General features: G+C 39.3%; 1 protein-coding gene across 4 annotated transcripts in view; it reads left to right on the top strand.

Moving 5' to 3' along the window:
• tcf12 (transcription factor 12) overlaps positions 1–15254 on the top strand; it is a 97278-nt gene that overhangs the window by 6246 nt on the left and 75778 nt on the right. For all 4 annotated transcript variants that reach the window (XR_015850341.1, XM_088334531.1, XM_088334529.1 and 1 more), the window contains exon 4: positions 4567–4640. Coding sequence is in view for 3 of the 4 variants with exons in the window: in XM_088334531.1 (XP_088190657.1) it covers positions 4567–4640 (74 nt within the window). In the remaining variant the exon portion in view is untranslated. The remainder of the gene's footprint in view (positions 1–4566; positions 4641–15254) is intronic.

The raw sequence follows: 15254 nt of genomic DNA, 5'->3' as shown, positions 1-15254 counted from the left end.
GAAGGCTAAGCGCACAAATCAAATTTCATTCCCATAGTTTTAGTATTTTAGATTAGTTTATGTCCGCGGATTTGTGCCCAGCACAACAAATCGACCATTCCCTTGACATTTTAGCTCCAGCGATCAGGGGGCACCTTAACTGACAAACAAGGTAGTGTTTGTTTTGTTTTGAATAAACAGAGGTCAAATTTCGTTTCCTTGACGTGAATGTGATGTGGACATTAAACTAAAGCACATCTATTGTGTGACGGCAGAAAAGAAAGTAAACAAAACAAGCATTATGTTTTATGAGAGGTTGTTTTGTGTGCGCCCACAATGCCTTGCTGTCCTCTGTTATCTGGGAAATGAAAGACACACATCTACGGGAATGGTCCAAAACACAAAGCCAGGAACGCAGACTTGTCATCCGTTAAGGCAATTGGGAGAAATAATTTTAAACACCTTGTCCATTCTTGGGAAGGAAATGAATCAACTGCCACTTGATAGAATTGATACATACAGTACATATCTTGTTCTCTGTTTTAACCTAGGCAAAGGGGGGGGGGGATTTTTTAAGGGTTATTGTTCTATCTTCTTTATTCATTATCCATTATCCGTTATCAATCAGTTCATAATACGTTACAAGGCCTAGGAGCCGGGACTCTTACTCTCAGTCTAAAGGCCAAGCTAGCCTTAAAGCCTTGCTGCGATCATTGTGAATGCACCGTTCCCGGAGCCGGGCCGATGCGTGGAGTGGACAGAGCAAGCTCTTACTCCATCTCCGGATTGCAAAAATCAACGATCAATTATGCAGTTCCAAAACCACACACATCACAAAGTACTCAGTTACCGTGACCTGCCCATCTGGAGTGGAAATAATTCAGTTAAGGACAATATTTTCTATCAGCAAGCATTGAATAAAGCAGCCATACTCCTTGATTACTGTTGCCCCGCTAACTCATTGTTACCTATGACGTGTCTGAGTTTTTAGGCCGCTTGCATGCACAACATGCCTGAAGTGAATCATGCAACAAGAGAAGAGCTACAAGCTGTGTGAGTGTTGTGTATGTGCATGCTTGTATCCTCGTGTGCATGTGTGGGACCAGAGAGAGAGAGGGGGGGGGGGGGCAGAGACATGGAGATGGGTTACTTTTTCTTCACTGTCATAGCTTGGCTTACTGAATGTAAAATATGCACTACAAGCAGAAATTTATGATGAGAAAATTACATTTAGATATTCAGCTGTTTATCTAGCTAACTGCAAGTGCTTACGGCCAGCATCCAGTTTGTCCTCCCGTGTTTGTGATCCTCAAAGAGAGCAGACGTGCCTACATAAGTGATTGTGAACATAAGGCAAGGGAGTGTGCAGACAGAGGTGTGGAAATTGCCTGGAATGAGAGTTTGGTCTATTGCATCTCAGCCGGGCATAGCCGAATAATTGAGGCAGAGCGTAACCGCCAACACATGCCATATAAAGATGGATTTGAAGAAAATATATATTCCCAGGGCCTTTGAGAGAGATTTATCACTTCTCTCTTCCAATTGTGTTGATGATGTATGTTCATAAAGCCGTTGACTCTTCAAAATAGGGCTGCAACAACGAATTGATAAGATTGAATAAAAGCAATTATTAAAAGCGTTGGCAAATAATTTGATTGTTGATTTGTTGTGTCGCACAATTTAAGCGTCACTTGGCACGTAAATTCAATGCAAATGAGAGTGCATTGAATTTTGTAGTGACTTTGAGACGACATGCCTGAATTACCACTTCGATCCAACAAAAGGCAACTCGAGACAACATTTTGTTTGATGTGCTCTTGATGAACTTGTAGTAACACTTTGATCTGGCAGAGGTTGCCTTGGGACTGTTTTTATCGTGCACTTTTTCAGGTGTATGGCATACATTTGTAAGTATTTTTGTAAGTATTTTTGTTTGTGGTTAAGCTATTTGACAAACACTTGGATTTTTATTGTTTTATTTTATATAATATTCTGTTGATTTTTGTGCTATTTTTCTATCGATTCAAAACTTCAATATTTGAATAGAAATAATGAAATTAAAAACGTGTTTTTAAAAAAAGTCTGATTCATCAATGAACCGAATAAATAAATAAATCGACAGATTCATCGATTACTAAAATAATTGTGAGTTGCAGCCCTACTTCATAATAGTAATTGCTGTGGATGATTTGCGAGTATACTTTAGATCAATGGTGTTGGGAACTTGTTTGACACAAAGAGCCTTGAAAGCAAAATAATTGTTTTTTTTTTTAAAGTGCTACGCTGTATATGTAGAGACAGATCTTCAACAAATCCACTTAACCCACTCTCCAGGCAAACGCCCTTGTGCTTTCCTGTACTTTTTCTGTACAGCTTACATGGATATGTACAGCTTACATGGGAGTACCAACAGTAAAAAAATGAAATGTTTTTTTGGGACCAATCTAGGAAAAGTCATAACATTTAAAGTTAAAATAAATATATTTCAATGGGATTTTTGTTGGTTTTTACAGCAAAGTGGTGGGTCATTTTGATCTGAAGACTTCATGAGGGTTAAGTACTCACAAAAAAAAACTAGCACAGAAAACGCACTTTTCTTTATGTTTAAAGATCGCATTGAAATTGCAATACTGGTCTGAAAAATCACAGTTAGGTTTTTTTTTTTTTTTTTTTTTTTAATCGTGCATTCCCACCAGAAAACCCTTTCAGTATTGCAGATTCAAAACAATTTTGCAAAGATTGGGCCAAAATTCCTCCACGGTGTTTTGTAATACTCATTACAAATAATTATAAATGTTTGATTTCCGTTATTGCTGCCAAAAGTGGCACAACTTGCTCTTAGGTTCAGGGGGCGATTACTTTTTTACATGGGGCCTGATAGGTTTTGATACTTGGTGTGCCTTAATAAATTTAATCAACATTTCAAAAATCCAATTTCCTGTCCCTGTGTGATATGACAATTGGTTTGATGATCCGAAATCTTTTGTGAGTGATTAATATGCAAAAAACACAGAAACCGGGAAGGGGGAAAATACTTTTTCCCGGCTCGTGAGTCATAGGTTTCAGACCTCTCCTTTAGATGTTGAGATTACTGTCCAAAATGTGATAAGAATCAATTTTAAAACATATTACACAAGATAATGTCTTACTTCATTCATTGAATATATCAAATATCTATATCTAATATCAAATTGACTGTTCTTGATTATATATGGTTAAGTTATATGTCCAAAAAGGATATCTGTCCCATTGTTTCATAGATTTGATTTTCCATTTCTCTGCCTATATTCTAACACATAATTAAAAGTTTGACATTTAGGTTTGTGTGCTTCATATTTTGTTAGCTTTTCACAACCCCTGTGACTTGTCTGGCATTTTCTATTTGAAGAAAAGAGTTTAACAAGTTATATTACATTTTTCTGAGATGTACCAAATTACATCAGGGACAATCAATATTGCTTCAAGCAGGACAAACAAACACATTTTGCTCACTGCGTCACACAAATTAGATTTTTAAGATAGATATGTGTTTCAACATATGCCAGATGGTCTACCTCAGCAATTTTACTTTGCCCTATTGCTTTTATTTATGTTTGACTTTGAAACATAACTATTCTGCATTTTGAATAGGTTCAAATAAAGGTTTTTGTGTGTTATCTCTTTGTAATAATGACATGTGAAATGAAAGACATTTAGGCTATACCATGCCAAATGATTTCCTTTTTGGTAACATGTTGGGCTTGTTGATAATGATCTTCCAATACCAAACTTTTTTATTTTAATTTAATGTCAATCAGAAAAGGGGTTGGGTTCGATAGCAATTTTTCTTTTATAAAGAGGAAGTTTTGCTGTCTTCTGTTCAAACTTGCAGTCAAAAATTACTAGGGGACAAACTTTAAGTAATCTTCTTTATCCGGGGATATTTTGCATTCTTATTGAATTCCCTTTCTAAGATTAGGTTTTAAGATTGACCCAAAAGGGCACAAAACTATTTTTGCGAAAATATGAATTTAAATTTTGTATAATTATTATTCGGGTGCCAAAACCCCTGCTCTGAATCACACAAAACAACTTTGGTTTTGTGATCTCACAATCATCAAGTGCAGTAAGCTTAATTAAAATTAAATTCTGCTTCATTAAAATGTTCATATTATGTTCATTCTCATCAAGTTTTTTGAGTTTTTCCTTGCCCTCATTAAGGTTTTAGATCAGGGGATGGTGTAATTGTAGTCTGTACAACCCTTAGATAATTCTTGTGATTAAGGGCTATATAAATAAACATGACTTGACTTAAGGTTGATTTGGCCTTTAATAATACAGTTTTTCTTTTGGGGAGATTTTATGACATCAAAAGGTCCACTGCACACTGAGCGATGGAGTCCAAAACAGACTAAGGCTTTCATAGTGTGTTCAGCAAATTGAGTTTATAAATGGCAGAATATTGGAAGGCATTTCATAAAATTGAATTATTCGGGTCAGCAGCGTATGTCACAAACCGAAATTGCATTTGTCTTCACACAAAAATAGATATTTCCTAGCATATACGAGTTACTTGTTGACAAAGTTGTGCATGTTCTTCTCCGACAGCTATAGATGATCGGACCAACCAAGCATCTTGGGTCCCAGGTGGCGATTCCAGTCCCTCGTACGAGGCCTCCCGGGTAAGATCATCCTTACAATAACTCCTCAGAATGCCCTTTCTGCTCCACAGCACATCATTTAAAAGTCATCACGTGAATGTGGCATCTTGACAATCGATCTACCGTTGATTTTTTTAAACAGTTGCTGGAAATCTTTTATTACTTGCCTCTCAAATTTTTTAACAGATAAAAGGAAAAGATATGTTGTTGAAGCAGTGTCTTGCTTTCCCTGCGTCTAAAATTAAATGGCGGATGCCTCCTGCTAATTGCAACGTATTTGAATTGCAGTTTGTGCCACTATTAAGGCTATAGGTCAATATCAGTGCTTGTTTGCTGCTGCCAGGTATAATAATGTTTACCACAAACCCCACCTATATTTACAAGTTAATATGTACTGGTCAATTCATTTTTAATGCTTGTAGAAAAAAACAAATTGCAAGTGTTTACTTAAATGAAAGCTCCACTGGCTATGGTCCAGACTGGACCAACTGTAGTTTCAATCTGCAACCTCAGTGGAACTGTTTGAATCCAGGCTTAAAACACACTTATATTCTATGTCTTATGAATGACCTATATTTCATGTTGACAATATCTGTTTGTTTGTTATTGCAACATCAGTTGCAGCCTGTTCATCCTGGAAGGGGATTACCTCATGTGCAGTCCCTTCTCAAGGTTTCTTCATTTTCCTGAGGTTGAGTTTTTTTTGAGTTTTTCCCTGCCCTCGTGTAAGTTTTAGATCAGGGGATGGTGTAATAATAGTCTGTAGTCTGCAACTATCTGTGGTCTGTGCAGCCCTTTGAGACTTCTTGTGATTTAAGGGCTATACAAATAAACATGACTTGACTAGTTATGTCCTTTGAAACCTCTGTTTATCTGTGAAGCCGCAGACTGGGATTCATTAGTAAACAGTTTTACTGAAGTGAGATGTTTTAACCACTCTTACTCCCTGTTTGTTTGCCCCTTGCACAATTGTTGTTGCCCTGTATGAATTTTATTTAACATCAATCTCCTGTCACTTTCTATCAGAATTCACTTAAATGTCAGTGCCACTCTGGCCGTGGCCCCTTGTTTATTGCTCCGTGACCTTCCCGAAAAAACATCTACTGGCAATGGTAACACTGGCAGCTCTATTTGAATTGTAAGACAGAGACGCTTGGGCTATATTTGCTCCAGGTGCATATAAATGAATGTTTGTGCCATTGCAAGATACAGCATCCGCCAGAAGACAGCTGTTAACGCCATCAGAAAATGTACATGCAGAAGCGTACTCACACACATACACTCACGCACACACACATACACACGCACGTAGCTGCTGGGCAGTTGATACTGAACTGTTTTACATAGTCTGTCAAGAATTTCTTCATTTGAATTTTGTTTAGGTCTCATTTGGCATATCTCAATGTATGCATATACATTTTTAACAATTGTATTAAATAAAACAAATAATGTCCTGATAAAATTCAACTAAATATAAATAGGCGGCACGGCGGATGACTGGTTAGCGCCTCCTTGGCGCAGTTTTGAGGTCATGGGTTCAAATCCAGCCACCCGCCTTCCTGTGCAGAGTTTGCATGTTCTGCCCGTGCTTGCGTGGGTTTCCTCCGGGCACTCTGGTTTCCTCCCAAATTCCAAAAACATGCATGTCATGTTAATTTATTCAGTCCAAAATGTCCCTAGGTGTGAGTGAGCGAGTGAGTTGTCTGTCTCTGTGTGCCCTGGGACTGGCTGGCAACCAGTTCAGGGTGTCCCCTGCCCACTGCCCGAAGATAGCTGGGATGGGCTCCAGCATCCCCACGACCCTACTGAGGATAAGCGGTGCAGATAATGGATGGATGGATGGATAAATCTAAACATTTTGGAGCATATGCAAAAGAGGTGAAATTTTATTACAAATGTTATTATTTATTATATGATTACTTTAATTAAAAGCAACTGCAGCCTATAACTAATGGATTTTTTCCTTTCGTCATTAAAAAATATTATGTGAAAGTCATTCGTCTTTTTTTTCCCTTCATTCTTGACCACATGCCAGAGATGACCGCCATACAGCTCTTTGCATGTGTTGAGATGCAGCACTCAACTCATATTTCTAAAAGCATACCTACAAACATATTAAGTAATTGCTATCTGATCACTTCCTCGTGTTCAGTAATGTCTCTGAGTCTTTCTGTATATACTCAGTCTTACAGGTAACCCCCTAAGAAAAACACATATAATGGAGAAATTTCTAGGCTGTGAAATGTTCGCTCAAAATCCGTCTTAAAAAGGATCAGATGGCCTTCAAATATGTCCGGTCCAGTCTAGGGAAATCTTTTTACTGTGAAAATTTCCTCAATTTGCTGGGCAACCCATGACAGTCACTGAGCTTAAATAAATTGTCAAAGAGGATCAAGGAGTCAAGAAGCTGTTTGAAGAAGAATACAAGTCAAGTCAAGTCATCTTTATTTGTATAGCCCTAAATCACGAAGAGTCTCAAAGGGCTTCACAGATTTTTACACAATATTACACAGACTATTTTTCAGCCAACGAGAAGAGTAGGTTATTCATATGCTATGGAGTAGAAGTGAGTTTTAAGTTTTGATTTAAACATTTCCACTGAGGTTGCAGATCGGATCTCAGGGGGAAGAGCATTCCACAGCACCGGTGCCTGGATGGAGAACGCTCTCGAACCAGCAGAACACTTCTTTGCTCTTGGGATCACCAGAAGACCGGCACTCTCAGATCGTAGGCTTCGGACCGGGACATAGGGGCAAATCAGATCTGAAAGATAAGAGGGAGCAAGTCCATGTATGATTTTGTACAATACTAAGAGAACCTTGAAGTCACATCTATGGCTTACTGGGAGCCAATGCAGGTTAGCCAAAATCGGTGTTGTGTGATCGTACTTTTTTGTCCTAGTTAAAAGCCTCGCTGCGGCATTTTGTACCAGCTGAAGAGACTTGATTCTAGACTTCGGGAGACCAGAGAGTAGTGCATTACAGTAATCGAGACGGGAGGTAACAAATGCATGAATTATAATTTCCGCATCAGACTGAGACAGTATTGTTACGAAGATGGAAGAAAGCGGTTCTAGTAATTTTCTTTACATGCATTTCAAAGGATAGATCAGGGTCAAATATGACACCTAAATTTTTAACTGAGTCACTCTGTGTGATGTGACATTTGTCAATGTTCACAGCAGTTTTTGAGAATAAGTCACGGCATTTAGATGGACCAATGACTAACATTTCGGTCTTTTCAGAGTTAAGACGCAAGAAATTGAGTGACATCCACTCTTTTATCTCAATGAGGCAGGCCTCCAAATTTCCACAGTTTAGTGTGGGAGATTCCTCCAACGGAAGATATAGTTGAGTGTCGTCTGCGTAGCAGTGGAAGCTGATATTGTATTTGCGAATAATATCACCTAATGGAAGCATGTAAATGCTGAAAAGAAGGGGGCCAAGCACTGAACCCTGCGGAACACCGCAGGTAACATTTAAGGGCTCAGATGTCATTTCACCATATTTAACACAGTGCGTCCTATCTGAGAGGTAGGATCTGAACCACGAGAGGACGGTTCCTGAGAGAGAAATCCATTTTTCCAACCGTTCTAATAGGAAATTGTGGTGCACTGTGTCAAAAGCAGCACTAAGATCCAGCAGCAGCACAAGTGATGAAGCGCCAGAATCCATTGCCAGTAGGAGATTTGCATGGATTCAAAAAGGTTATTCTCGGATATGAAAACATTCAGCTGCTGTGCCCCTACTTTTTCAAGTACTTTAGAGAGGAAAGGTAGGTTTGACACAGGTCTATAATTACTTAAGATTTCTGGATCAAAGTTGGGTTGTTTCAGTGTGGGTTTAATAACGGCGGACTTAAAAGCTGCTGGAACTACACCTGAGGAGAGTGATATGTTTATAATATTTAGAACTGAAGGTCCAAGGACGCCAAAAAGACTTTTAATAAGTGAACCTGGGAGCGGGTCGAACTGGCAAGTTGTCGGTTTGGCCGCATTCACCACCTGTTTGAGATCATTAAGTGACAGTTCACTAAAACCGGACAATTTCCCAGGACAGCCACCCTGTCATGCATCTGTAGATTTCAGCCCTTTAATATGTGTGGTATTAATAATTTCTTTAGCAATTTCTTCCTATATGCATTGAATCTTCTTAGTAAAGAAGACCATTAAGTCATGAGCAGAGTGCGTCGAACTATCTGCGATAGTCTGTTGCCTTGTAAGCGATGCTACTGTGTCAAAAAGGGCTTTGGGATTTTTCTTTTGAGACGCAATCACCTTCGAAAGGTAGGCCGATTTTGCAGAGGCAAGGGCCGCTTTATACTTAAACAAGCTGTCACACCAGGTTTGATGGAAAACCTCAAGCTTGGTAGCGCGCCATTTTCTTTCCAATTTCCTGCATTCTTGTTTAAGGGTTCTAGTTTCATCAGTAAACCAAGGCGTGCATCTTTTAGGACGTGATTTTAGCTTTATGGGCGCTATTGAATCCAGGACACTAGTCAGGGTGGTATTGAACTCATTCATGAGTGAGTCAATCGAGCCATTGTATGAAGGAAAGGACGCAACTGCTCCAGGAAGGAGTTCAAAGAGCTTAGAAACTGTGCCAGTGCTTATATTGCGTCCGCTAAATCCTTCAGCTTTTTTAACACTACATTTAGCTAGCACCTCAAATGTAACTAAATAATGATCCGAGATAACGGTAGTACACGGTAACACCATAATGTTTGAGGTTAAAACTCCTCGAGTCAGAATCAAGTCTAGCGTGTTCCCATCTTTATGGGTTGGCAAATCAACCAGTTGATTAAAACCAAATGCATCAATTAGAGACTTAAACGCAATAGTAAGTGAACTGAGTGGGGAGTTCATATGAATGTTAAAGTCCCCCATAATTATAATTTTGTCTGCATAGGTTACTAGTTCAGACAACAGTTCAGCAAATTCGTCTAAGAAAGTTGTGTATGGCCCAGGTGCGCGATAGATAGTTATTACATAAATTGTCAATAAAGAGGACCGCATCACAAGAGCCTCAAACGCCTTGTAATTATTAGAGGTACGAGGATTAAATTTGAGCGATTTTTCAGAAATGAGCGCGACACCGCCACCCTTTTTCAACGTGCGTGCTATATGGCTACTCTCGTAATCTGGGGGAGAAGCATAATTTAGCGCTAAATACTCATCCGGGCGTAACCAAGTTTCACAAAGACCCATACAGTTAAGTTTATAATCACGAATAATGTTATCAACAAGTAAAGCTTTAGGAGCAAGCGATCTAATATTTAAAAGACCAAATTTTAGCTTTGCTGAATCATTTGACTTAGCTGAACTCTTTGTAGTCTTTGTAGAGATCTTCAAAAGATGCAGCCGTTGTGGCTTTTCGTGTGCGCTGAGTGTAAACATTCGGTTGTCCGGCGAGGAATGAATGGTGGAATTAGTTACATCCTCGCGTCCTTCTTGCTCCTTAGAGTTCGCACGCTTCACACATCTACCTGCACGGCAACCACGCTTCTGTTTTCTGTCCTTACGGCGCCGTTGTCGTCGTTTATTAGGAAGAATAGCTGTCCACAATGATGCCGGATCTCTTTGAAGTTCGCTCGGTATATCATAGGCGGTATAAAAGGTGCCCGAAAAGTCGAAATTTAGACGCCCACCCAACCGAATAAGTTCGTCCCTACTGTAAGTATTTTTGGCCACACATGTGTCCAAAAGTGAAAGCAAAAAAGACAAGAGAACGGCAATAAATAGAAGATTAGCTGGAGAGCAACTAGCTGCATGCATGCATCCATGCGCTGCCATGTTGAATACAACGAAAAACATTCGTTTTTTTTGAATGTTCTATACATTGTATAGAAAATACTATACTGTTCAATTTGTGGTGGAACTATGGGCCTAATTTCTAAATCATCCGTTCTGATGAGATGCCAAAAAGGGTCCCGTTTGTTAAACCATTACATCAAAGCAAGAAACTTTCATCACATACGATTTGTCAATTTATCAATTTAATAGGCCGCATATTTATTATTTTTTGCCCCTGCTAGCAAAGTGTCACCCAATGTCCCCGTCAATGAAAGTCATATCGCAGGGATGCTGCATGTCGCTGGTCACCAATGTTCCCTCTAATTTTCCACAGGTCTGAGCGTTCACACAAAGTTGGTGAGCAGCGCTTGAAACAACAGTGAGCAACCGTAATGTGGCAAGATAATTAATTATCAAACATGTCCAAAACTTGACATCAAGTTACATTTTGCTGAGTTTCCGGCAATGCAAAATTATTATTCTCTTTTGAATAAATTGACTCCATGCACTATTGCAAAGGTTGTACGGCCTACAAACGTAGTTTGTTCTTACAATTCATTCACAAGATATCCATTTCTTTTTATTTTCTGATATATTTTCTCGCATAATAATAACATTTTTGGGGGCTTATTTAGTCGGTTGTAAGATACAGAATTGTACTTAATCACATTTTTTAGTGGAAGTACAATGTTGGCAACAAGATTCACTTGATATAATTGGAAATTATTTGAATGCAACACAAACTTTTTCTTCTTTTTTCCGTGCTTTTTTTCCTACTTTTTAAAAAAAATCCTTTTAAAAAAATCTCATTGTGTTTATTTTTTCCGAGCGGTTACTTTTTTCTTTTTGTTCTCTATTTCCCTTTTCCCTACATTTTTCTTTTCTTTTTTTCTGGCTTTTTTCTAAAATGTTTCCTTCTTTTTTCTCTTCCTTTTTTTTCTTTTTTTCTCAGCTTTTCACTACTTTTTCATTTTGGTATTTTATTCTTTTTCGTTCTATTCCCCCCTTCATTTAAGTCATTTTGTGCATAATTTTACATAATATTTGGTCATGTTGGGATTAAAGAAGCAAAAACAGCCCGAAGAGCCGTTTAGGACCAGAAATAGCCGGTTCCTTTTAGTGAGCCGAGCTGAAGAAGCCGGTTCCCGAACAAACTCTACTAACCTTACTCAACTTCGTTCTCCTTCGACTCGACTTCAAAATACCGCATTTAGGACACAACGTCAGGGGAACCCGTGTATTTTTACCTTCATTCACTGTAACTTTGACTTGAGTCGCTTCTTAATTAGTAATTTTGATCACTCATTTTTGTGCGCTGGCTAGATTTTCTTGTGCGCTGAGAATGTTTGAGCAGTGCGCAATTGCGCACGCGCGCAGCTTAGAGGAACAGCTGCTGGTCACTATGGTTAAGTTAACAACGGACAATTAGTAATCACTGGATTCGGCCCCTTCTTCCTACTATTACTCTTTTTGAAAAAAAAAAACAAAAAAAACATTTTTATAGAAGAAACGTAGATTTTTTTTTCAGGCAAAAACTCTGAATACCTTAGAATATTTAAATTGATACGGAGCACTCAACAAAATAACTTAATTGCCCCTTTGCACAGCTCTACTCAATTGAATTAAAGCTATTTAACAGAGTAGTCTTCCTTTTCTGTTTGTAAACAAGACACTTTCAACTGACCAATTCCTAGCAGAGGACAGCAGTCAACATACAAAGGCAGGAAACAAGACCACTAAGGGTGAAAAAGAGAATATGTACTGTATATCAGTGATTCGCAACCTTTTCTGTACCACGGACTGGTTTATTGTCTGACAAGATTCTTGTTGCCTGGCCATATAATACCATTAGTAATAATAACAATAATGATAATAATAATAATGAGCTTAAAACCACTGTGTAATTGCTAGACCACTGGGGATTGAGATGACATAGGAAAAGGCATTACATTTTATCTCATCATCACACTATTTTTACTCAAGTCACTATGTTTTACAATGTTGTTTTGCCTGAACGCTTCCCCATAATGCTCCATTACAACATTGTAAGCAGGGTTTGTACGGGTGCTTGAATTCACTGAAAATTCTTAGATTTTAATATTGTCTTTTCAAGTATTGAAAAGTGCTTGATTTTTTTGTGAAGTGCTTGTCCATGATTGAAAATGTTGCAATGTTTCTCAACCAATCTACTTAAAATTATTTTGACACTGCTCTCTTATGGCTTTCTTTACCATTATTTTACTTTTCATTAGTTTGTATGGCATTGTCCTATGAAGCGTCATTGTCCCCTTTTGGGTCACGCCCAAGAGCACAGGTGCATGCTCCACCTAAACAGGGCACTATAAAAAGTGTATTTGTCGAAGTAGCATTTACCAGTGGTAAATTGTCATGGGAAGAACTTCCAGTAATTGAAAATGTAAGCTGCATCATTTAGTGTGCCCGCTTTGAGACTGGGAGGTCGCTGGTTCGCGCCTCGGCCGAGACATACCTAATTGGTATAATGGCGGCGCCCTCTGTTGGCTGCGGCTGCATCGACTCGCTACAACGGGTCAGGTGTATCGACATTTCGTTCTGTGTACATTGTTACAAAGAATGACAATACAAAGGAAATTATTATTATTATTATTATTTACCCAACACATAAATGGGGATAGCTTTGTCCCCAAAATTTACAGACATATTGTTCAGATTCATAAATATATTGGCGATTTTCTCAAGGTCTTGATGAATGCAAAAACCCCCATTGAATACATTAATCTCTTCTAGCTTAACACAGCCAAGTTGTCCTTATTTTTTCTGCTAGAAAGGAAATTCAGACGTATTTTGCACTTGCCTGAGCCGAAGAGCCACGAGTGTATGTGATCAGTAGACTGTGAACAGTCCCCAGTCCTGCCGTGCTGACCTTGGCTGGTAGCCAGCCGCTGTATCCTGGGCAGCTGTGGCTGGGGGCTACCTCTCTGACAGCCAAGGTTGCGCCGCTTTTGCTGCACGACACCGCCTCTTCCCCCTGGTGCCTTGCTCTGACTTGATACTAGACCCGACACGCATCCATCATGACCGCAGTCTCGCCTCCCAAGCATCAAAATGACAGTCACCTGGGATACAGTGTCATGAATTAACTTTTTTATTTAAAAAATACTGTAAAAATTCATGAAGAGGCAGGCTGAGCTATGACGACAAATTGATAATTATTTAGCCACTAGTGATAGTAGTGCCCTATGGCAGCAATGACAGCATGTGTTAGCATCTCACATGGATGTAGGCCAGGAGTGTTTGATGAAGATTCTGTTATTGATTATCTAACAGTTGTCAAGTCAAGTCACATTTATTTATATAGCCCTTAATCACAAAAATGTTTTAAAGGACTTCACAGGATTACAATTACAAAATTGCACAATTACCTGATCTTAAACCAGCATGCGGGCAAGGAACAACTCAAAAACCTCAGTGTGAGGAAAAAAGAGAAACCTTGAGAAAGGACCTCACATGTAGTAATCCCCCTTCCAGGATTGACCAGGGTGAATCACAATTAGCATTACTGTACACAGAATAGTTAACACTAGGTAAGATGTTGAAAATGTCCGGAAAGAGCATGACACCAACGACGCCCCCAGCCTGTAAACTAGTCCAGAAAGTCTGTGACGGCCACGACGCAGCTTCCCATCTCTGCCAGCTGGTAAATGCAGGGGTTGACATGCTTCAGGTCAGACGCTGGTCCGGTGACTTATCTCAAATCGTCCTTCTCCTTCGTATCAGCCAGGCAGTCGGAAAAAGACAGGACAATACAGTATATGAGGTGGGCATCAATCATAGGCTTTGGAATAGAAGTGTGTCTTAAGCCTCTATTTAAAAACTTCCGTTGAGGTTGCAGATCTTATCTCCGGAGGCAGGGCGTTCCATAACACCGGGGCCCGGATGGAGAACGCTCTCGAGCCTGCAGACTTCTTGGCTCTCGGAGTCACAAGTAGACCGGCATTTTCCGAGCGCAGACTCCGTGCAGGAACATAGGGGGAAATCAAATCAGAGATAAGAGGGTGCAAGCCACTGCAAACATTTATGTTGATAAGAGAACCTTAAAGTCACATTTTAAGTGGACCAGTGCAAGTTGGCCAATACAGGAGTAATATGCTCAAACTTTTTGGTCTTAGTCAAAAGTCTAGCTGCCGGATTCTGAACCAGCTGCAAACTTTTAATGCTAGACATTGGGAGACCAGAAAGCAATACATTTCAGTAATCAATCCGAGAATTAATAAACGCATGAATTAAAACCTCTGCATCTGATTGGGACAGCATCGAACGAATCTTCGCAATATTACAGAGGTGGTAGAAAGCTATTCTAGTAATATTTTTCACGTGTAACTGAAACGACAGATTAGGATGAAATATAACACCTAGATTTTTGACCGAGTCACTATGGGTGATATTACATTTGTCTAGATTCAGGGTAGTGTTTGAAAACAACTGACGACAGTGAGCTGGACCAATAATCAACATTTCAGTTTTTTCTGGGTTAAGGCGTTAAAAATTAAGTGACATCCATCTTTGAATCTCAGTAAGGCAAGCCTCCAGATTTCTACAACTTAAATGTCCAGTTGTTTCCAGTGGCACATATAGTTGAGTGTCATCTGCATAGCAATGGAAACTAATATTATACTTGCGGATAATGTCACCAAGCGGGATCATATGAATACTAAAAAGAAGGGGGCCAAGTACAGAGCCTTGAGGAACACCACAGGGCGTATTAGATTGTTTAGAGGTCAGATTGCCATAGTTGACACATTGCATCCTGTCTTACAGTTCGGACCTAAACCACGAGAGTACAGTTCCTAAAATACCAATGCATT

This window comes from Urocampus carinirostris, chromosome 4 (assembly GCF_059441175.1).
Source record: "Urocampus carinirostris isolate Australia breed hairy pipefish chromosome 4, RoL_Ucar_1.0, whole genome shotgun sequence".
Taxonomy (NCBI): domain Eukaryota; kingdom Metazoa; phylum Chordata; class Actinopteri; order Syngnathiformes; family Syngnathidae; genus Urocampus; species Urocampus carinirostris.
Note: the sequence above shows the minus strand (reverse complement) of the source record. Positions and strands in the feature narration are given on the sequence as shown.